Here is a 23,293-nt window from a genome sequence, read left to right on the forward strand (position 1 = left end):
GAAAGACTTGTGTTTCCCACCTCTCCGGTGCCTGCCGTCCTGGTCCCCAGAGATAACCTGGTAAACAGAACACCTCTGCCTATGTTAGCTCTTACATATATTAATGACGGGCTTGGTTTCTGCATAATGGAAGCTTCTACAGCTGCATTTACTGACTGAATGCATCATCTATTTTGAACCAAATCACGAAATACTTGGCTATCAGAGCTGCGCGGCCTTTCTAAAGGTGTCAGTAAGTATTTTATAAGAAATGAACACAACAATGGTTAGGAATCAGGCAGCCTGTGTTTAAATCCTGGCCCGAAATGCTGGGCACTGGCTCTGATCTGAGCTCTACTGACACCCCAGCTACACTTCTTCCATAGCCCAGCTAAGGGAAACGGGACTTTGGAGAGCCAGGGGCGAAATCTCATGGAAATAACGCTTTCTACTATTTCTCATCTTCTCTTGGGGGCATCAGGAAGTGTTTATTCCAAGGTGCCCCAAGAAGTCCACTCCCACTAGCAATGGGGGAAGACAAGACATGTTTTTCTCCCATAACAAGAAGATCAAATGATTTCGCATGTAAAACACCTACAAAGAGTTTAGTGCATAAATGGGGTAAATGCTCCATTTGCTATTGGTATTATTTTTTCCTACGTGGTTAACTAACCCCGTTTCCCTGAAAATAAGATCAATTCCCTCATGTGTAAAATGGGGACCCTTATAGAGTTGTCCTCCCTTACTCATGGGGATACATCCCAAGACCCCCAGTGGATGCCTGAATCCGTGGATAGTACTGACTCCATGTACATTGTTTTTTCCTGTCATACATAACTCTGATAAAGTTAATTTATGAATGAGACTCAATAAGAGATTAACAATAATAAACTAGAACAATTATAACAATATACTGTAATAAAAGTTATGTGAGTAAGGCCTCTATCTTAAACTACCTTATTGTACTGTGCTTACTTTTTTACTTAAAGGAAGCACTTAATAGATCCTCTTTGGCATATCTGAATTGCCAGCATCGCCTTGGGGTCCTTATTTAAGGAGAATAAGGGTGACTTGAACACAAGCCCTACGTTAGTATCAATACTATGTTAGTGTTGATCTCAGTAACTAACGGGCGGGAAGCGTACAGTGCAGAGACCCTGGACAACATAATGGCTCGCGACTTAGGTGGTATGGAAAGGGACAGGGCGAGATTTCACCAGACTTCTCAGAATGGCACATGATTTAAAACTTACAAATTTTTTATCTCTGGAATTTTTCCATCTAATATTTTCAGACCACAGTTGACCATGGACAACTAAAACCACAAAAAGTGAAACCATAGCTTAAGGGGGGACACATGTCTCTGTCTCATGGGGTTTTTGTTAGAATTGAACAGGATAAACACATTTAAGGAGCTTAGTGTGTGCCAGGTAGTTACCGATGAGCATGGTTAGTGCTTGGCTTGGCTGGCTCTGCAGGGTGCTAGTTACCCCGCCCTCACCAAGCTGAGAGATCCCGCAGGGTTGGTTAACAAGGTGGGCAGAGGAGGAGCGGGCTGTGGAGGGCAGGCCTGGTGCAGCTTAGAGGTCGAGGCACATGGGGAGGGGTAGGGAGCTCCTCTGGTGTGTGGGCATCATCACTGATGTCCCTTCTCTCACCTCCCCAGTGACCTCCTTAGTGATCGTCCCGCTGGGAGCCACTCGGGACATTGTAAAGAAGCAGTGAGGTGTGGTCCCTGCCCCGTGTGTACAGGAGAGGAGGCAGGTGATTAGGCATTGAGCCGGTGCCTAGGTGGATGCTGACCCTGAGCCACTGTAGGAGGGAAGGGAAATTTGTGACGTTGCTACCTTGGAGATGCAGTATGACAAGCCCTGGAGACGTGTCTAGCAGGCAGCTGGGGATGTGCCTGAAGTTGGAGCGGTGTCAGAGGTGGTGGAGAGAGCTTGAATCACTCGCCTGAGGGTGGGGATTGGAAACTACAGGGAGTTAAGATTTCTGTGGGGAAGAAGGACGTGGGTGAATGGGGTCACTGATCAGCCCCCTGACCACTGGATGGTGGGGGCGGGGGTGCTTGCTATCTGTGTTGTTCTCCTGGGGGCAGGCAGATACACATGCCCATTCCTTCGCAAGTTGACAAGCAGGAACTTCAGAGAAGGCAGGGACCATGCCTCACCCAGAGTGCTAATAAATATAGGCTACAGCAGCATATTCTTGCGAAGAGCCTGGAAGATGCTCTGTCATGTGAAGCACCATAGACTTTCAAAGTCAGATGCTATGTATTATTAAGAAGGGATTGGATAGCCCAGCTGGTGTGGCTCAGTGTTTGAGCATTGACTTATGAACCAGGAGGTCATGACTTGATTCCTGGTGAGGAAATGCCTGGATTGCAGGTTCCATCCCCAGTGTGGGTTGTGCAGGAGGCAGCTAATTAATGATTCTCATCATTGATTTTTAAAAACCAAACGAACACATTTTATTGATTTTTTACAGAGAGGAAGGGAGAGGGAGAGAGAGTTAGAAACATCGATGAGAGAGAAACATCTATCAGTTGCCTCCTGCACACCCCTCACTGGGGATGTGCCCGCAACCTAGGTACATGCCCTTGACCGGAATCGAACCCGGGACCTTTCAGTCCGAAGGCTGATGCTATATCCACTGAGCCAAACCGGTTTTGGCCATCATTGATGTTTCTATCTCTTTCTCCCTCTCCCTTCCTCTCTGAAATCATTTTTTTTTTTTTTTTAAAGAAGGATTGGATAAATTCATGGGCCACAGTTTTACACTTTGATTAAGGGAACTGAGGCAAGTTTACTTAAAGGAAGCAAAATATTAAGGAGGGGGGGAGTTCCTCTGGTGTGTGGGCATCATCACTGATGTCCCTTCTCTCACCTCCCCAGCGACCTCCTTAGTGATCGTCCAAAATATTTCATGATTTATCTTCATTTCGGTCAGGGAAAAATCATGTAGGATTTTCCTCCCCAGTTTCCTTTCAGCCACTTGCTATTTTACTGGCACTAATGGTTCGGACACTCAGCATTTATATAAGGGGCTTGGTCTTTCTCTGAACCTAAAGTGCACGAGTGGAACGGGACTGGAATTAGAGGCGGTGGATCCAAGAGCAACTTCTCTGGGGAAATTGGGGGACAGTCCCTAACCCTGGTAGGACGCCCAGATTCTGGCCTCAAGCATTTCTTCACCTTTCCCACCCAGATTTGGAACCTGGCTTCAAACAAGCTGACATTCCTGAACTCCTATAAAATGAAGATGTCGGTGATCCTGGGGATCGTCCAGATGACTTTTGGCGTCATTCTCAGCCTTTTCAACCACATGTGAGTCTTAGGGTTCTCTTTCCGCCTGTTGGTCTGACCGCATTGACGATGCGCAGTGACGGAGCCACAGCTGGTGCCCCCTGTCCCTCTGGGTGAGGCTCCTTCCCCACGTCCATTGGCGTGAGCCAGAACAAGCTGGTGCCTGGGAATGGCCCCTGTCTTCCTCAACTGAGCTCCTCAAAGGTGAGTAATGGTCTCATGAGGGTTCAGAGCGAGGCTGGCCAGCCCACAGCACCTTGTGTCCCCCAGTCTGAAAGGTTTGTTCGTGTGTATCAAGGCTTAGCTCCCACCAGTGGGCACACAGTGCCTTTTGCTGAAGTGCTCTCAGGGTCTAAGTTCCCTTTGGTGTCATTTCTTCCTATCGGCAGCACCCTCTCCCTTCTTTGGGTCTTAATGTTCTCCCGCCTATTCCTTTCCTTCGATCAAGAACCATCTCCGGAAAGCTTCTCTGACTTACTCCCACTGCAGGAATACGTCTTTGAAGCCAGCTTCCACGGTGCCTGTTCAGAGGCGCCCTGTGGGGACCTGGTGGCTGGTAGGAGTTGCTGCGAGTAGTTTGAGAGTACATGAGGGCAGCATGAGGCCACACACATGATAACAGGGTTTGGAATCAGAAGCTTAAGTAGTACTACCAATTTTTCATATCCCCGTGACCATGGACTTGTTGCTTAACCTTTCTGAGATTGTTTTCTTTTATAGAGTGGGACTGTAGGAGTCAGAATGAGTTAGGTTATGGTGAGGTAACAAATAACGCCCAAATATCAGTTGCTAAGCTAATGACCATGACACGTGCACTGTAGGACTACCGGGGGCTCTGTGCCTGTCACCTTCACCCTGGGACCTGGGCTGTGGGCAACCACCAGGGGAGCACTGCCAGTGCCATGGCTGGTCAATTAGCGTTGACGCTTAAATTTCCACCCCAAAGTGACACCTGCCACTTCCACTCCCATTTCATTGGCCAGAGCCAATCACACAGTGACCCCTGATCCAAAAGGCCGAAGAAGTACAATTCTACTGAAAAACAGGAAGTAGTTAGTGTGCAAACTAATGACAAGTACCCTGGTGCTCCCACCTGCCTGGAAGTACCAGGCGGATTCGGTGAGAAAGAATCCCAGACGGCACTTTCTGCCAAATCTTATTTGGCATCATTAAGTGTCAGGCTGGCCTCCCGTAGCTCTGATAATCCCATTTTTTAAAATAGGATCTCCTTTTCTAGCTCTTGCAATTAACAAAAGGCATAGGGCTCTTTCTGATATTTTTCATTTGGGTGCCCCTGACTTAGTCCATGCGACCCAAGGCCTTAGAGCTGGAGTTGGCATGCATTTTCTGCAAAGGGACAGATAGACAATCTTTTAGACTTTTGAGGCCAGACGGTAACATGAAAACTGCCATTGACAATACAAACACATAAGGGGATGCATGTGACTCTTCCAATAAAACTTGATTCATGAATGCTGAAGTTTGAATTTTGTGTAATTATCATGTATCATAAAATAGCATTCTTTTTAATCTCTCTGTCCACCCCCTCTCCCCCCGCCATTTAAAAATATGAAAACCGCCAAAACCGGTTTGGCTTAGTGGTAGAGCGTCGGTCTGCGGACTGAAAAGTCCCAGGTTCGATTCCAGTCAAGGGCATGTACATTGGTTGTGGGCACATTCCTGGTAGGGGGTGTGCAAGAGGCAGCTGGTCGATGTTTCTCTCTCATCGACATTTCTAGCTCTCTATCTCTCTCCCTTCCTCTCTGTAAAAATAAAAATCAATAAAATATATTTAAAAAAATATGAAAACCATTTTTAACTTACAGGCTATAAAAACCTGAGGGGCCCTGGCCGACTTGGCTCAGTGGGTAGAGTGTCAGCTTGTGGACTGAAGGGTCCCAGGTTTGATTCCCGGTCAGGGCACATGCCTGGGTTGCGGGCTCCATCCCAGTGGGGGGCATGCAGGAGGCAACTGACCAATAATTCTCTCTCCTCATTGATGTTTCTGTCTCTCACACCTTCTTCCTTCCTCTCTGAAATCAATAAAGAAATATATATTTTTAAAAAACCAAAGAAACCTGAGGGCCCTACTTTGCCCCCCTATCTTGAGGCATTCATAGGAGGAAAGCTCTCATGTCACCCCCAGGTACCCGTGTGTTTTCTATGTGTTGCTATGAGCTGGGCCTGAATTTGAAGCTTTGGCCAACTGACTGCGTGGGCTCAGTCTTTGATTCAGACTTGACCTTTGGACTTGCTTCTCTCCAAATCCTTTGTGCAAAAGCACTTTCCTTCCCATCCGTGCATGATTGCCGCTCCCCAGGGGAGTGAATGCAGTTAACATTTTTGCTGTGGGAAGAAGAATTAGTTACTGATATTTTTTCTCCATGTTCTGTGTGTGTGTGTGGCCCCTAGATACTTCAGAAAAACGCTCAACATCCTTCTGCAATTTATTCCGGAGATGATTTTCATGCTGTGCCTGTTTGGATACCTGGTTTTCATGATCATTTTCAAGTGGTGCTACTACGATGTGCACATGTCCCAGAAGGCCCCGAGCATCCTCATCCACTTCATCAACATGTTCATGTTTAACTATAACGACCCCTCGAATGCACCCCTGTACAAACACCAGGTATTATGGGCTTTTTCTTCTTTTATGCACCTAATTATGGTAGATCTCTCTCATACTCTTGAGTACCACAGAGACTAGTTATTTGCAAGACTGAGCTATCTTGCCCTAACCAGTTTGCCTCAGTGGCTATAGCGTCGGCCTATGGACGGAAGGGTCCCAGGTTCAATTCTGGTCAAGGGCACATGCCTGGGTTGTGGGCTCGATCCCCAGTGGAGGGCATGCAGGGGCAGCTGATCAATGATTCTCTCTCATCATTGATTTTTCTATGTCTCTCTCCTTCTTCCTTCCTCTATGAAATCAATAAACATATATTTTAAAAAATAAACTCCTTCTAAGATTTATAAGGAAGAAAATGGAAATGGGATCAGGAAGAGCAGTCCCCCTGTTCACATGTCAGGCTCTTGGCGGAGGGTGAGGGGGGGGGGGCAGTGGGGGGAGGGGGGAGAGACTTCCTCTGGCTCCTTTGGGTTTTATCTCTTGTTTTCCTCTGGGCTCTTCCTCTGTGGACAGCACTGCCCAACGATCGGAATTCTTTGCCACTCTGATTCCTTCCATTTATTTCAGCTTCACTCTCAACTTAATATTTTATTTTTAAACAGTATAAATGTTCCATGGCAGCTGGATATAAATAGCTCTCAGTAAGTTATTCTTTGGTAGCACAAATAAATCTCTTCCTCTGGCTTCTTTCAGCGATTAAGCTGATAATATTGCTTGAAGGTTGAGTTTTCACTAAAGGAAGGCCCACGGATATAGGCCGTGATTCTTCTGGGTCAAGTTCTAGAGCGAGTTTCCCAAAGCCAGGGAACCCTGTGCACCTGCCCCAACAGAGAGTGCTCCTCCTGGTGCCTGGGAAAGTGAGGCTCCCCCCATGCCCCTGCATGTCCTCACCAGTTTGATTCCTACTTGTTTCTTCCCTTCAGAAGCAGCAAATAAGAAGGAAAAAAATGCCTTGTGATGGGGCCTTTTTTTTTTTTTTTTTAACGAAAAAATAAGAGACTAGCACTGAAATATAAATGTAACCACTGTTCAGCTTGCCTCTCTGATCTTTCAACATGGTTTCCCTGTCACTGAACAATGTGTTACAGATATGAAGGCTCTTTGTTGATGTATTCCTAGTGTTTCAAGCACGTTCTTGGAGCACCCTAGGTTTTCATTGTGAATTTCCGGAGTTTGATCACTTTTTTCCAGTGTTAAAAGCTCATTCATTTTTAAAATATATATATATTTTATTGATTTTTCACAGAGAGGAAGCGAGAGAGGGATAGAGAGCTAGAAACATTGATGAGAGAGAGACATCGATCAGCTACCTCCTGCACACCCCACACTGGGGATGTGCCCGCAACCAAGTACATGCTCTTGATCGGGACCTTTCAGTCCGCAGGCAGACGCTCTATCCACTGAGCCAAACTGGTTTCAGCATAATGCTCATTCAGTATTAATTCCAAGTGTTTAAGCAGTGTTTTTTCATATATACCAGCATGTTAAATAAGAATTATTACCATTTGAAAGACTATCCTACCTTTTACAGTGCTTTGAATACAAATTCTCAGTATTTCCAAATTCAGTAGCGATGATAAAGTTCTAAAATGTTTGAAGTGTTTTAGAAACACTCTTACACATTCCCCTGGTCTGTTATTTGGAGCTCTGAGGGTTTTAACATTTTAATACAGGTATCATACCAGCTTTTTAAAGGTACATTATTACTACTTTGAACACTAGCCTAACTATAATTTTGATTTTTTAGAATTTTAATACTTTCATACTGTTATATAGCTCTATAAAAATGAATTTTTAAGTGTTTCACTAACAAAACAAAACAAAAAAGGGAAAAAAAGAAAAAAGAAAAAATAAGAGACTATTTTCGATAATAAACCGAGAAGACTTGTACCTCTGAAAGCTCTCTGGTGGTATTCTATCTTTTTTATATACATCAATGGTAGGTAACCTTGAACCACCCCTAGCTGCTAGCATTAAATGAATGTATTTGGAAGGTTAATTTACTCATTGCCTGTGTCTAAATGAAAATTTACTTGGGTTTTCCAAGCAAGTCTTCACTTTTGGGCAAAGGACTGAGGTTCACCAAACAGTTCACGTGCTAATAGCCCTTTTCATGAAGATTGAAGCCTTCACTCAGCCTGGAATATGCAGTGAGCATGGCTTTTCCAGCTTTTTCTCATTAAAAACATCATTGGGGTTGGCTGGTTTCTCCAAGCCCTAGTATGAAGATGAATTATCTTGACACAGTTTAGAGTTTCCATAACCTCATTTTGGGCTCAAGCAGCTGGGAGAGACATTGTAGGCTGATAAATACAGCCCCTTCCCAGGACTGTCCTGGCTGTCTTACTGTTGTGCTTGACTATCGAAGAAGAGTAACAGATAATATAAATCTCCAGTTGCTTGTACAACACGAGGGGGAAGCCTGGTTTAGAATGGACAAGTGGGCCTGGTTGGTATGGCTCAGTGGTTGAGTTTTGACCTATGAACCAGAAGGTCAGGGTTCAATTTCCAGTCAGGGCACATGCCCAAGTCATGGACTCCATCACCAGTAGAAGGCATGCAAGAGGCAGCCGATTGATAATTCTCTTTTATTACTGATGTTTCTATCTTTCCCTCTCCTTTCCTCTCTAAAATCAATAAAAAATATTTAAAAAGTAAAATAAATGAAACTGAAATGACTCACACTTAGTGTTTTTATCTTATAAAGTATGCTGTGTGATCACCTTAAAGTGATAAGATTTTTACCATTCTGATCTTGCAGCAAGAAGTCCAAAGTTTCTTTGTTATTATGGCTTTGATTTCTGTACCGTGGATGCTTCTGATTAAGCCTTTTATTCTTAGAGCCAATCATCGGAAATCCCAGGTAAGAGTCGTTCTTTTCAGCTCACTCTCTGTGGATAGGCATGTGGGTTCCTTGGAAATAGAAGTCTGGGGTTGAGAGAGCATGTTGGGTGGACCAAGCTTGAAGACAGTGGCAAGGCAGGTAACTGGACTTCCCCAGATACGTTCTCTTCTATAGAGTTTGACTTTTCCAGAATAATGTTCTATTAAGACCAAGCAGGTTTAAATCTTATGTCTTGCAGACTTTGCTTGTGTGTGTGTGTGTGTGTGTGTGTGTGTGTGTGTGTGTTGTGTATATGTGTGATTGCTATATCATACTCCCTGGCATGAATGTACCACAATTTAGTTACCATTCAGATACTGATAGTTATTTGGCTTGTTTCCAATTTTGGTAATTATAAATAGTGCTTCTGTAAACTTCCTGTGCCAGTCCTTTGGCACCTGTGTCTTCAGAGAGTTGCAAGTAACTAATTTAAAATTGATTATTTCAGACAGCACCCAGGTCAAACAGAATGAGATGTTAGCTAAAGGGGCCGACTATAAAGTGTATTTTGACTGGGGAGAAGAGTCACTAACATTCACCGAATCCAGTATCATGCTTTTATCAAACTATTCATGTTTATTTTAACCAATTCCAGCATAGGACTAGAAAAGGCCAGAGTTTAAAGATGGAAGTGGAGAAACTATCTTTTCTTTTTTCTGTGATATTTCCTCCCTTCAGTTGATGGGGAGAGGAAATAGGATTTGAAGAAGACAAAGTAATGTTAGCTTAAGTCACATTCCTCACCATGGGGCAGGGAACCATGAACCCAGAGCCTTCTGTCGGTACCTGGCCCCCCGGAATTCCTGTCCAGATGGACTCAAGCCCACTTCTGGGCTCTACAGGGGTCCAACCCCAGCACCGGCACTACTAGATCCTGGGGTGGTCACTGGGCAGCAGTCTGTGGAGAGTGTAGGTGAGCATGGACACACGTGACACAGGCCCTCCAGATGTGGGAGGGTGCCAGAGATGAGAAGGAAATTTGTGTGTCATTGAGCAGGCCAGCTCTCCTGGGACTCTGAATTTGAACCTGGCCTTTCAAGTTCTTATGAGCCTAGAACATATTTTACTTAGGAATATGTTGGCTTAATTTATAACTTTTCAATATTTAAACATATGACACATGTACTGCCATTGTGACCTTTGCCCAGGAGCCTGCAGATACTAGGGGCAGACTCTCTGAAGAGAGAAAGGTACTGATACTTTCATGCCTAATTTGCAGCACTCCTCCCGTGAAATCATTCTAGGAACAACTTTCAGCATGGGCCACTAAGTTTCACAGTGACTGGGAAGAAATAGTTGGCTGAAACTCAGGGATAAAACCAGGCAGGCCAAACTGAATGGTGATTACACCTTGATTCCCCTCCGTCCCCCTCTTTGGATTTTTTTCTTAGCTATTTTTATAAAGTGATGTTTTTATTTAGAAAAGTATATTTGTGTTGGAAAAGTGATTGTCTTAGTCTGCTTGGGCTGCTATAACGAAGTACCACAGACTGGGTGGCGTATAAACAACAGAAATTCACTGCTTACAGTCCTGGAGGCTGGGAAGCCCAAGGTCAAGGCCTTAGCACATTCACCTTCTGGGTAAGGCCCCTTCCTGCTTCATGGTGAGAAGGCACCTTCTCATTGTGTCCTCACATAGTGGAAGGGCCCGAATCCCATTCCTGAGGGCTCCACCCTCATGTCCCAATCACCTTCCAAAGGCCCCACCTTCTAAAACTACCATCTTTGGAGGTTAGGATTTCAACATAGAAATTTTGGAGGGAGACACGACATTCAGATCATCATTAATTCCTAATTTTTCCCATAGAAACCTGGATGTTTCGGTTATAAGGCTAAGTATGTCACTGACGGTTTTATAACTGTGTGCATATATGTATGAATAGAAAGGCACTCTGGTGTGTGTGTTGGTTTACTGTAAAGACTGACCCATTTGGCATCTCCTGGCACCATGGAGAAAAGCACATGCTCTGGAATCCCCGGCTGGGTTTGAATCCTGGCTCTGTTGCTAACCAGTCTTCCCGGTTGGGCTGGGATCCTGGGCACATTTGTTAACCTTTCTGTGCTGTAGTTTACCTCGCTGAATATGGGGTGGTGGCTCTGCTCATGTAGAAAGGTCGTTATGAAGGCTAAATGAGGTAATGTAGAGGGTTTAGAACAGTGGCTGGGACGTAGCTAACATTTCACGAGAGCATGTGTTTTGTATGGAATTGTTGTGATTCTGATTCTAAGGATGAATCGAACACTTTATTTCCTTGCTTGCTGACAGCTGCAGGCATCCATAATCCAAGAACACGCTGCTGAAGACATTGAAGGTGACAACGCGAGCCCTCCCAGGAGAGCAGGTGCCCACAAGGCCCAAGAGGACTATGAAGAAGAGGTATTTGGGACTCGACACCCTGCAAAGACTTCCCAGTTTGTACACATTCTAGAAGTGGACCTAGTCAGGGGCAGTGGTCAAGTATTGAAGATCCGTTTGGGCTGGGCACCAGCCCATCAGAATGAACTTAGGCAGTAGAGCTGGTAGGTCAGCAGGTCCCTGCTGGTGGCAGCCTTGTAGTCACGGAGTCACAGGAAGCTGGGGAGTTCCTAAGGCAGGGGATGCCTACAGGGTCAGAATAACAGCTACTTAGCAACCAATCTAGGAGTATTGTAATATTTTAGCCCACATCCTGCTACATCTGTGGGCGTGAGGTGAACGTCAGCCTTCAGATCTAGTGACATCAGAGGCCATCAATGGTACATCTTGAGACCTCCTTGGCTCAGCACTGGGCCCCGAAAGTCAGCTTTCCCATCAGAGCCCCTCAAACCGTGAGAGCAGAGCCCAAATGTCGCCCTAGATATTGAAGCAAAAAGTGGATCATTTTTTCCCCAGTCCCCTTCCGGACCCAAGTGTGCACAGCCTCCTTCGCTTCCTGCCTCAATCTTGTTCTGTCACAACCCCCTTCATTAATTAACCTCTTTAAGACTATCTGCTCCCTGTGAATTCAGGAATTGTTTTGTTTCCTCCTTCCTCCTTGCCACTCCCCCTCAAGAATGTGCCACACTTTCCCAGACAGAAGGCAGCTGGCTGCTCACAGTCCTGAACTGGCTGTGGGTTATCACTGGAGATCTATTCTTATTCTGCAGTGGGAACAGGGTTCTGTGAGGCCTGAGGGATGCTCAGACTAGCTCCATTTGTGATGTTAATTACTAAAAAAAAATTATTTGAATGAATGGATGCTCATTAGTCCTAATGAGAAAAACAATCTGGATTTTGAACAACTGTTCCTACAAGACTCCAGGTAAGGAGAGTAACCCGTATTGGTGGCTATCGATATTACTAAGTTTGTTAGACTTGCTGGAATGTTTTAGACTCCAACCCACACATCATCAGACTAATCAGGCCCAGCCTATCCAGTACAGCTTCTATAATCTTCTCATGCCCTCGAGATGTATCCAGTCTTTGTCCACCGGTCACCACCGCCATGGCCCACCTGTTGGGTAACGTCAGGTTCCATTTGTAGGCTCCTTCCTCCCGTCCCCTGCCCTCCGACCCAAACCTCCCCATGGTCATGCATGGGACTCCCGTTGCAAGGTGAATACAGGCTGCACTCTGCCTCCACCTAGAAGTCCTCTCCCACTTCCCTCCTCACCAAGAGTTAACCGAATGAGTTAACTCAAGGGTAAGGACTCAGTGCCCAGACTGCCAAGTCTACCCAAGACTTCTGACACTAGCCACAAGTTTGGGGCTCCCCAGGACCGCCCTCCCTTCAGACCAGCCAGTTACAAGTTCAGGGTCCCCTCAGACTGCCTTGGGTTCAATCATTTATAAACTCACTCATAGAACTCAGGAAAGGGCAGTACTTAGTTTTGTTGTAGCAAAACACACACATCAGAACCAGCCAGAGGAAGAAGCACATGGGAATCCTCTGGGAGGGCTCCAAAGTGAAGCTGTGTTCTCAGGGGCATGTTCTTCTCCCAGCACTGACACGGGTTCTCTCTCCCAGTAAATGCATGCGTAGGTGGCCAGCCCAGAAGCTCACCTGCTGCACTGCCCGATGTTTGCTTATAGGCTGACCCTTCACTGGTCCATTTTGCTTCCAGATTAATCTTCCCCCAAATACTTCCTAATGTTCCCCTGCCACGTTCTATTCAGATCCTTTTTATGGCTGCTCGGTGATTCCAGGTCATTTTCTCGGCTCTGCCCTTTGTTGGTCTTTCCTGAAACTTCAACACCTGTACTCTCTTACTGGTCATCTTCACAGACTCCCAGTTCTAGCCAAATTGTTTTCCCCCGAAACTTGCCTCTGTGATATTCCCACCTACCCACCTTACTAGAGTCCTTCTCTTTACTGGAATGGTCTTGTTTTTCTTTGACTTCCGGATGCCTCCCCATCCTTCATGGCCCAGCACAAATCTCATGAACCTTTTTCAACAACTTCTGGGACATGTTACTGCACACACACCACACCCTACTTGGTGCTGCTAATTCCCTTTGTACATGTACAGTAATATTTATTTTCCTCTAGTTCACCCGGAAATATCTTAACAGCAAAATCCATGTCTTACTCATCTACATATTATTTATACTACTTTGTATGTAGAAAGTACTTAATGAAATAGAACAAAAAGTTTCCTCTTTCAGTTCAACTTTGGAGACATATTCGTGCATCAGGCCATCCACACGATCGAGTACTGCCTGGGCTGCATTTCAAACACAGCCTCTTACCTCCGGCTCTGGGCCCTCAGCCTGGCCCATGCAGGTGAGTGAGCCACCAGCTGGGGTGCAGAGCTCGGAGCATGTGCTTGTGGCAGTGCCTCCTCCGGGTTCTCTCCGGCGCGTCTTTCTTAGGAATAGTCTGCATTTGCCACATAAATCCGTGGTGCTGCTCTCGCCTCTTGCAGAACTGTCCGAAGTGCTCTGGACCATGGTGATGAACATCGGCCTCCGCCTGCGAGGCTGGGGAGGACTCATCGGGGTCTTTATCATTTTTGCCGTGTTTGCTGTTCTGACCGTGGCCATCCTGCTGATCATGGAGGGGCTCTCTGCTTTCCTGCACGCCCTGCGGCTGCACTGGTGAGGATGGTGGGGCTACGGGACCTCCAAGGGCTCTAGGGTGGAAGTCGGGCTGTCAGGCCAGCGGCTGGGTCCAAGTCCTGACCTGTTATATAACATTAGCCATTGACATACCTTTCCAGAACCTTACTGTGTTTCCCCGAAAATAAGACATCCTCCGAAAATAAGACCTAGCGCATGGAAAGATAAGACATCCCCTGAAAATAAGACCTAGCGCAACTTTGGGAGAAAAAATTAATATAAAACACTGTCTTATTTTCGGGGAAACAGGGTAGGCCCCTGTTGATGAACTATTCAGTGATCCTATCTAATAAAGAGGGAATATGCTAATTGACCGCCATGCCCTCACAAAGATGGCGGTGCCCACAGCCAATAAGGAAGGAATATGCTAATTGACTGCTATGCTCTCAAAGATGGCAGCGCCCACAGCCACAAGATGGTGGCACCCAGTTTACTCAGCCCCTCCAGGGTGGCAGGCATACGGCACAGCTGGGCCTGCCCTCAGGCAGGTCCGGCTGCTCTGGAGTCCCCCAGACCCTTCAGCCCCCCAGCCACCCATGGCCGGCCTGAGGCATAGGCAAGCCTCGGATGGCAGCTGCCCAGCTGCCCAGGGCCACCTGAGGGTCATGTAACAAAGGCCAGGACAGGCCAAGGCTTGTGCTGCCAGCATTTGCAGCGGCAGAGGTGTGATGGGGGCGTCACCTTCCCCTGATAGCCGGGTCACCTCCCATCCCTGAGGGCTCCCAGACTGTGATGGGAGCAGGCCGGGCTGAGGGATCTTCCCTCCAGTGCATGAATTTCCATGCACCGGGCCTCTAGTATCATATACGTACGCATATATCATGGCTACCCTGTGATAAATGCTAGTTCTCATTTACTCCTTCTCCTTTACATTTCTACTTGTTCTATTCCACTTGGCTTTAGAAAAAAAGGATACTTCTAATGTTGGTAAGATGATGAATCTGAAATGGGCGCACGGAAGGCTGGCTGAGTCTGGGACCTTTGGCCTTTGTTGCCGAGTGTAGGAGTTACCACCCATAGTTCAAGCTTCTAAATTCTCAGAAAGTGTAAATTGAAAGAGGGCACCTGTAAGAGAGAAGGCCCCCTTGACATTCACAGATTTTTCCAGAATGTAACCTGTCTTCAGCTTTCACCTCCCTCTGTACCTGCAGTTCGTAAAAAAAGGTTTTATACTTCACTACTGAGGTGAGAATCACAGAGTCCCCTGCCTAAGGTTATAGCATCATTTCTGCCCGTGTCATTAGGAAGCGAACTCTGCAGCATTATAAACATAAATGATCTTACGTGATATCTGTTCTGTACGTTACAGTAATATAAACTAAGATTCTGATTGTTATGCAGTTTAGCATCAGGATGAAAACGAAAAAGCACGTGTAACCTGCTAAGCGCTCTGCTCACCAGCTCATCTGACAGTGGTTCAAAGCAAGGGTGCTGGGGTGGGTTGGCTATGCTGGTCTGTTGGAGTTTAACAATGCAGAGGCCTGGTTGGTGGGGAAGGTAGGGAGGAAGGGAGGGTGGTGGTGGAGGGAGAAGTTGTAAGAGAGAAGGTTATAAAAGCCTCAGAGGGTCCCTGTGGCAGTATCAGCCGGGGTCCCTCCCCCCACGCCTTCCTGACTCTGCACTTGGTTTGACAAATGCTTCCCTGCTCCAGCTGCCAGCCTGTAGGTACCCGCTAGTGGTGGGTGTTTAACCCCCCTTTTCTTGCCCCCAACAACAGGGTGGAGTTCCAGAACAAGTTCTACGTCGGGGCTGGGTACAAGTTTTCTCCATTCTCCTTTAAAAACATCCTGGATGGGACGGCCGAGGAGTAGCTGCAGGTCCCATGGCTGATGGCCCACACCACCTTCTGTATCAGTCTTGTCTTTGACATCCGCCATGCAAGGCTGTCAGTGGAATGACTGTTCTCAGCCAACCAGAGGCAGGAAGCCATGTAGTGTATAGCTACAAGCCTTGGGATTTGACGCAACTTCACCATGTTATAGAGGAACTACGTAGCAAGTCATTTCAACCTCCTGTGGGGTCTTCATTGTCAAATACTAAAATGATAGACAAATTGGGGAGGGGATGCTAAATTGATGTCTTATTGTCATATTGTAAGTATTATATTTAAGAAAATAAACTTCTGGGGCCATTCACTTTTTCCGTAAGATGTCTTTATTCGAAATTACTTCATAAAATTTAGTGTTGAAAATTTCAGGGCCAAGTTAAACAATAGAGTTATATAGACTACTCCCAAAGAAGGATTATTATTTGTTTCCTTCATTTCCTGCTTCCTCAAACACATTTTATCTTCATCCAAGGCTAAGCTGTACAAGATCAGGAACTTCCTCATAGATTTTCTCTCTGGGTGAGGAAGAACAGCTAATGTTCTGTGTGGCTCTCTGCATTGTTAAACTCCACCTGGCCTCCTCAGCGACTTTGTTTGCTCTGAGAGCACATTATGCTGGAGTAACTGGAGAAAGTGATTTGTAGGCTTGGACCAGTCCAAGGGCCAGGTGTAGAATCAGATTGCTCCAAATAGGCACACAGACTAACAGAACAGAAGTGACACGGAGCCAAAAACATACAATGGAGAAAGGGAATCACCTGGGAAAACTGGAAAGCCACATGCAAAAGAATGAACCTAGACTGCTGACATCATATACAAAAATTAACTCAACATGAGAACACCGGACTCCACTCGGCCCACAGGGACAGTACCAAAGGTGTCATCAAGGCAGTGGACCGGAAGGCAGCTGGAGCTGGCAAAGTCACCAAGTCTGCCCAGAAAGCTCAGAAGGCTAAATGAATATTATTCCCAACATCTGCCACCGCAGTCTTAGTGGTGGAGGAACTGTCTCAGAACGGTATCTCAATTGGCCGTTTAAGTTTAATAGTAAAAGACTGGTGAATGATCACAATGCATCGTAAGACCTTCAGAGGAAAGGAGGATGTTCTGTGGGCCATTTGGTTCCTTTGTGTGTGTGGCAGTTTTTAAGTTATTCATTTTTAAAATCAGTACTTTTTAATGGAAACAACATGACCAAAAATCTGTCACAGAATTTTGAGACCCATTAAAATAACAAATTGTAATGAGAAAAAACACTTGCATACAACTCAACAACAAAAACTATCGAATTAAAAAACGGGCAAGGGACTTGAATAGACACTTTCCCCAGGAAGAGATCGAGATGGCTAACAGATATATGAAAAGATGCTCACCTTCACTAGTTATAAGGGAAATGCAAATCAAAACCACAACGGACTCACACCTGTTAGAATGGCTGTCATCAGTAAGACGAGAAATATGTTGGAGAGAATGTGGAGAAAAAAGAACCCTTGTCCAGTGGTGAGGGAATGTGAATTGTTGCAGCCTTTATGGAAAACAAAAATTAAGAAGAGAGCTACCATGTGACCCAGCAATCTCCTCATCTGGGTATCTAACCCCAGAATTTGAAAACATTTATTCCCAAAGATGTATGCTCTCCTGTGTTTATTGTAGCATTAGTCACGGTGGCCAGGACATGGAAACAACTAAGGCGCCCTCCAATGGATGATTGGATAAGGATGTGGCACATACATACAATGGAATACTACTCAGCCGTGAAAAATGATGAAATACTGCCATGGTGGCAGCATGGGTGGATCTTGAGAGTATCATCCTACGTGAAATAAGTCAGATGGAAAAGGACAAGAACCACATGATTTCACTCATGTGGGCTATCAAACAGCAACAAATGAACAAACTTATGGAAACAGACAACAGTATGGTGGTCACCAGGGGGTAGGGGGTAGAAGTGGGAAAGGATGAAGAGGGTAAAGGGGGGAAATACATGTAATGGAATGTAAATATACTTTGGGGCAGGGTGAGCATACATGCAATGTACAGATGATATATTATGGAATCTTACATCTAATAATGTTATTAACCAATGTTACATTAATAAATTTAATTTTTTTAAAAAAGGTTGTTCCATTAGCTCTTTTTTTAAAAATATATATATATATATACATATTTTATTGATTTTTTACAGAGAGGAAGGGAGAGGGATAGAAAGTTAGAAACATTGATGAGAGAGAAACATCGATCAGCTGCCTCCTGTACACTCCCTACTGGGGATGTGCCCGCAACCAAGGTACAAGCCCTTGACTGGAATCGAACCTGGGACTCTTGAGTCCGCAGGCCGACGCTGTATTCACTGAGGCAAACTGGTTAGGGCTCCATTAATTCTTTAGTTAATTATAATGTCTATGGTAACTATCCTGGTAGAATGAACTCTACTTAATACATAGTGCTTTACAATTTCCACTGTGTAAGTAAGATCTAAGTAAAATTCCAAAAGACTAAAAGGTCTTTGGTCTCTTCTTTCCAACCCCACCTGCCCCTCCCTGTATTGGGTTGCCTGGTGTCATTACTCATACCCAAGGGGGCTTCTCAGTCACCTTCCACATCAAGGTCATGCATGACCTGTCCAGCACAACATAAGGCACAATTAGATGCTCAACAAATATTCATTTAATTATTATGACAGGCAGAGCCCAAGAATGACAGCTGGAATCAAAAGAGGTGTATCCTGGAGCTCCCTCTCTGAGAGTTCGCTGAGTATGCTCTCAGGCAGGCTGTGGAGTTGTTCCCCTTATGGCCAAAGTGGGGACAGTGATCTCCACCTCTGGGCTGTGGGAGGGGGTGGTAAAGCACTGGGCATGGACAAGGCATGCAGCCAATGATGCTGAGCCCATGCTGCCAAGGTCACTGGACTGTTTCAAGGCTCACAGCTCCTTATTGCCCTTCTCACCGGCCGCCTAAAACTACACTCTGCTTAGATGGGTCACCAACCAGCCCTTTGCCCTTTAATCCTGAACAGCAATGGCTGCAAGGAAAGGTTTGAAAACGCAGAACTCCCCTCTGCACCTGGCCTCGACCCCTGCTCTTTCAGAACCCTCTCCCCCGCTCCCAGCCTTCCTGAGAACAACATATTAGTACCCTCCAAAGCGAGGCAGCCTCTTTCTGTTTCCATAAGAGCTGTAATTTCCCCTTTATACTAGCAAAGGGATCAGGTGAAGGGCCGGCTGAGAAGGGGGTGTGACCTGGATGTCACTCACTTGTCCAGGATGCAAGGCTGTTTGTTAAATAATCCCGTTCACAGAACTGAGCTGAACGGGAAGGAGAAGGCCCGGGCGCCAGGTTTCTTGGGGAAGTAAGTCCAGAAGCCATCCGTGGTGCAACTTCTGGGTGAGGTTTGGCTGCAGTGAAGAAGCAAAAAAGCCCCAGACTGGAAAGGTTTCCAAGAAACATACACAGGTGAGAAAGCCCACGGGCAGCGTGGGTCTGGGTGGATTTCTCCTGCTTCGGGGAGGTGGGAGGGTTGGACCACGAGTGCCTGGCGGAAGGCAAAGGGAGCCTGAGACTTTCTTCTTATTGACATTGCAAAACAAGCCACACGACACACACAAGTTCAGTTTAAACAACTCTACAGTGGCCCAATTATTTCTAGCTAAAATGCCTGCCAGTCACCTAGGATTTGTTTTAATGAAGCTTGAGGTCCGGTTAAGCCTTTGAGTTTCAGAGTAAATCCCCAATATGTAAGTTCTTTTTTTTTTTTTTCCTCATTTTTTTATTAAGTTATTATATGTGTACATACCTTACCAATCTGTAAGTTCTTTTTTAATATATATATATATTTAAATTTATTTCAGAGAGGAAGGGTGAGAGGGATAAAAACATCAATGATAAGAGAGAATCACTGATTGGCTGCCTCCTGCACACACCCCCACTGGGGATTGAGCCTGCAACTTGGGCATGTATCCTGACAAGGAATTGAACCATGACCCACTGGTTCATAGGTTGACACTCAACCACTGAGCCACACCAGCAAGGTGTCAGTTCTTCATTAGATTTTTTTTGAAGGTAAGCCATGGGTAATTTTCCCATTGTAGTTTTTAAGGAACTGATAGGACTGTGAAGCATTCTTCCCCATGCTATTCCTAATTTTTCTGAATTGGTCTCATCCATCCATCCATCCATCCATCCATCCATCCATCCATGCTCTTCCTAGGTTGGAAGTGATTTAGAATGACTTAGGGAACCAAACACTAGAAGATACTAACTCAGTTTACCCAACATTTTATTTCAAAATCGAGATGATAAGATCTGTCTCTCAGGAACGTTCCTCATCTCCATCTCTCTGAAACATTTCATCCTTCTTTTTGTGAAAACATCTCTTCATGAAACTTCTGGCTGAATCTCTAGAAAATACTAAGGGAATACTTTTCTTGCCTGCTGAAGTTATGTTAGTGTTTGAGTGTCTTCTGAAGGACCTGGAATGTAAGCCCCTTTACAATGCACAGATACAAATGCCCAAATCCTGACAATCCATCCACACCTCTGCACCCCCACCACCACCACCACCATGCCCCACCCCCACCCCGAGGGGATCCTGTTGCTGAAGACCCTGTGTCGCCTCACAGGCAGGAACAGAGCTTTCTCTGTGGCCGGTAACTTGTTTCTTCCCTCCCTTGGCGGCCTCACCTGACACTGGGAACCCATCGACCTTGACCATCTTCAAGGGCTGGGCGTTAGGAAGATGGATGTGACAGCGGCTGACACGGAAGCCTGTGTCGGTGGCTGGGCAAAGGCCAGGTGTGCTCCTCTGACGGGAGTTTGAGCGAGTCACACCTCACTGCCACCCCCTTTCTCCACCCCACCTCACCCCCACGTCACCAAGGCCATTCCAAACTGGGGCATGCAAGGCTTTTCTTTCTCTCAAAGACGCTAATGACACGTGGGAAGCAATCTGGGACAGCAGAGGCGTTTTTAGTGTGAAACCATCCGTGTTGCCCTGCCTTCCACAGGAAAGCCGCAGCGACCGGTCTGGGTGCCTGTCAGTGTCACATTGTGGTTGGAGCGGTTTTGAGGCCGGGCTTTCCTATGGGCACGTAGCACCTGGGAGGGTTCCTTAATGCACTTCAAGGTTTACCCTTGAAATAAGAGCAGCCTGTTTCAGAAAACAAGGAAGCGGTGGTGCTTTCCCTCTGAGGCGGTTTTTCATTTGAGCCCAAAGGTGTTCTCAGGTTAGCAGAATATGAGCAGCGAATGCCTCTGGAGCCATATACGTTGGCTAACCACGCAGATAAGAACGGATGCTGAGTGCGTTTGATTTATGGCCACAGTGAAGTGTCAGACACCTGGTGGATCCCTCCATTCAGAGATGAGGGGCCATACGAATGGCCGTGAGTGCTTATGAGCAATGGGCACGGTGCCACGTTATACAAACACCGTCTCCTTTCACCCTCACGTCAGACGGGAGGCGGTTCATCAGTTAAGAACCGCACACGGCTGGCTCGTCGGAGTGCAGTGCTTCTGGTTCATCCCAGCCCGTGGTCACAGGTTTCCTCGTTCCTCCCACGCTTCACTCGACCAGCCTAAAAAAAAATTGCACCCAACTGCAAGTAAGTAGTAGAGACCAGAAACGCAGTGTCTGAGACAGGAGAGAGGAGAGAGCCTTCGTTTCTTTCCCGTTAGAAGACCAGGGCGAGGGAGAGCCCCGCCTCATCAGGCCAGGCTTTCTCACCTCTGCTCCCCGCGGTTTCCACCTTCCCATCCTCAGCTTACATCAGGACCCAAGACGCCCGCTGAAGCACCGGCCATCAGGTGTCCACAGGCTGGAAAAAGGTGAGAGGGGGAGTGGGAGAGGGAGGGGTGAAAAGGGCTTTCTCAGAAGTGCCCCCCCTCCAACAACCACCTGCAGCTCAGTGCCCCCCACGGACCAGGTATGTAGGAAGCCTTATTATCGGGAGGCGGCAGGCTATCTCTCCCACCAGAGGCTGGTAGTGTTTTTATTTTCAGGCGAAGAAATGGAAATAGAAATGGAACCAGTTTCATCTGTCTCACCATGGCTGCTGCTTTCCTGCCTCTCCCCCTCTCCCATCCTCTCCCTCTATCCATCCCTCTCTCCTTCCTTGCTTCCCTTCCTCTCCCCCCGCCCTCCCTCTGTCTTTTCTGTGTTTGTTGATTTATCAATAACTAAAGGTGTTTGTTACTGTAATTGTCAGTTACTACAGAAAGTGAACAGTTTTCCAGTTTTGTTTATAACTTATATATCTCCTTGTGAATTGCCTGTTGGTATAATTTGGTCATTAATTTATTAGGATCTTATTTTTTTATTGTAATTTGTGGTTTATATCTACCACAAATATTTAAAATATATATATTTACTGCCCTAACCGGTTTGGCTCAGTGGATAGAGTAGGCCTACAGATTGAAAGGTCCCAGGTTCAATTCTGGTTAAGGGCATGTACCTTGGTTGCAGGCACATTCCTGGTGGGGGAGGGGGAGTGCAGGAGGCATCTGATCAATGTTTCTCTCTCATTGATGTTTCTAACTCTATCCCTCTCCCTTCCTCTTTGTAAAAAAATATTTACTTATTTCAAAGAGGAAGTGAGAGGGAGAAAGATAGAAACATCAATGATGAGAATCATTGATCAGCTGCCTCCTGCACGCCACCTGCTGGTGATTGAGCTCACAACCCGGGCATGTGCCCTGACCTGGAATCCAACTGTGGCCTCCAAGTTCAACCACTGAGCCACACTGGCTGGCTACGACAAACATTTACTGGAGAAAAGAATAAAAGAGAAAACAATAAGAACAAAAAAAATGAAAAATATTTCAAGAAAAACATGACTGTACAGATGATGTGTGGTAGAATTATGCACTTGAAGCTATATAATGTTGTTAACCAGTAAATTCAATAAAAATAAAACTGAAATAGAGAACAAACAAACAACAAAACCCATCATTCTCAGGAGCATTTGAGGTCTTGCTTCCAGGCAATTGCCAGTTTGGGCTCAAATAAACTCATAAAAATGCTTTCCAGGCTTGTACATTTCTTACATGGACAACTATTAAAACTTTTATAAGTTTGTTTGTGTATTACCTAACATCATCTCCTTATATTTGTAGTAAACCTGGTTACTTTTGGAAACTTCTCAGTATAAAATAAATGACTCTTCATGATTTGGCCCCCTGAATGTGTGTGTGTGTGTGTGTGTGTGTGTGTGCATGTGTATGTATACATATTATGAAACCACAACTGTAAATTTCCCTTTATGGGATCAGCTTTATTTTATTTTTATTATCATTATTTTTTTATTTTTTTAAAATATATTTTATTGATTTTTTTTTTTTTTTTACAGAGAGGAAGGGAGAAAGATAGAGAACTAGAAATGTCGATGAGAGAGAAGCATCGACCGGCTGCCTCTTGCACACCCCCCATCGGGGATGTGCCCGCAACCAATGTACATGCCCTTGACCGGAATCGAACCCGGGACCTTTCAGTCCGCAGACCGACACTCTACCACTGAGCCAAACCGGTTTCGGCTATTTTTATTATTTTTTATGGGATCAGCTTTAATTGAGAGAACCTTAATGCCATTATCTTGGA

The 23,293-nt window shown here is 45.7% G+C and overlaps 1 protein-coding gene across 3 annotated transcripts in view; it reads left to right on the plus strand.

The window, feature by feature from the left end:
• ATP6V0A4 (ATPase H+ transporting V0 subunit a4) overlaps nucleotides 1-17,807 on the plus strand; it is a 62,999-nt gene extending 45,192 nt beyond the window's left edge. For all 3 annotated transcript variants that reach the window (XM_084896746.1, XM_084896747.1, XM_084896745.1), the window contains 7 exons: nucleotides 3,190-3,308; nucleotides 5,700-5,916; nucleotides 8,675-8,776; nucleotides 11,064-11,174; nucleotides 13,422-13,539; nucleotides 13,682-13,853; nucleotides 15,592-17,807. In XM_084896746.1, the coding sequence (XP_084752872.1) occupies nucleotides 3,190-3,308; nucleotides 5,700-5,916; nucleotides 8,675-8,776; nucleotides 11,064-11,174; nucleotides 13,422-13,539; nucleotides 13,682-13,853; nucleotides 15,592-15,685 (933 nt within the window). In that variant the 3' untranslated portion in view covers nucleotides 15,686-17,807. The remainder of the gene's footprint in view (nucleotides 1-3,189; nucleotides 3,309-5,699; nucleotides 5,917-8,674; nucleotides 8,777-11,063; nucleotides 11,175-13,421; nucleotides 13,540-13,681; nucleotides 13,854-15,591) is intronic.
• The last annotated feature ends 5,486 nt before the right edge of the window (nucleotides 17,808-23,293 follow it).

This window comes from Pipistrellus hanaki, assembly GCF_964339955.1.
Source record: "Pipistrellus hanaki genome assembly, chromosome: 10".
Classification (NCBI taxonomy): Eukaryota; Metazoa; Chordata; class Mammalia; order Chiroptera; family Vespertilionidae; genus Pipistrellus; species Pipistrellus hanaki.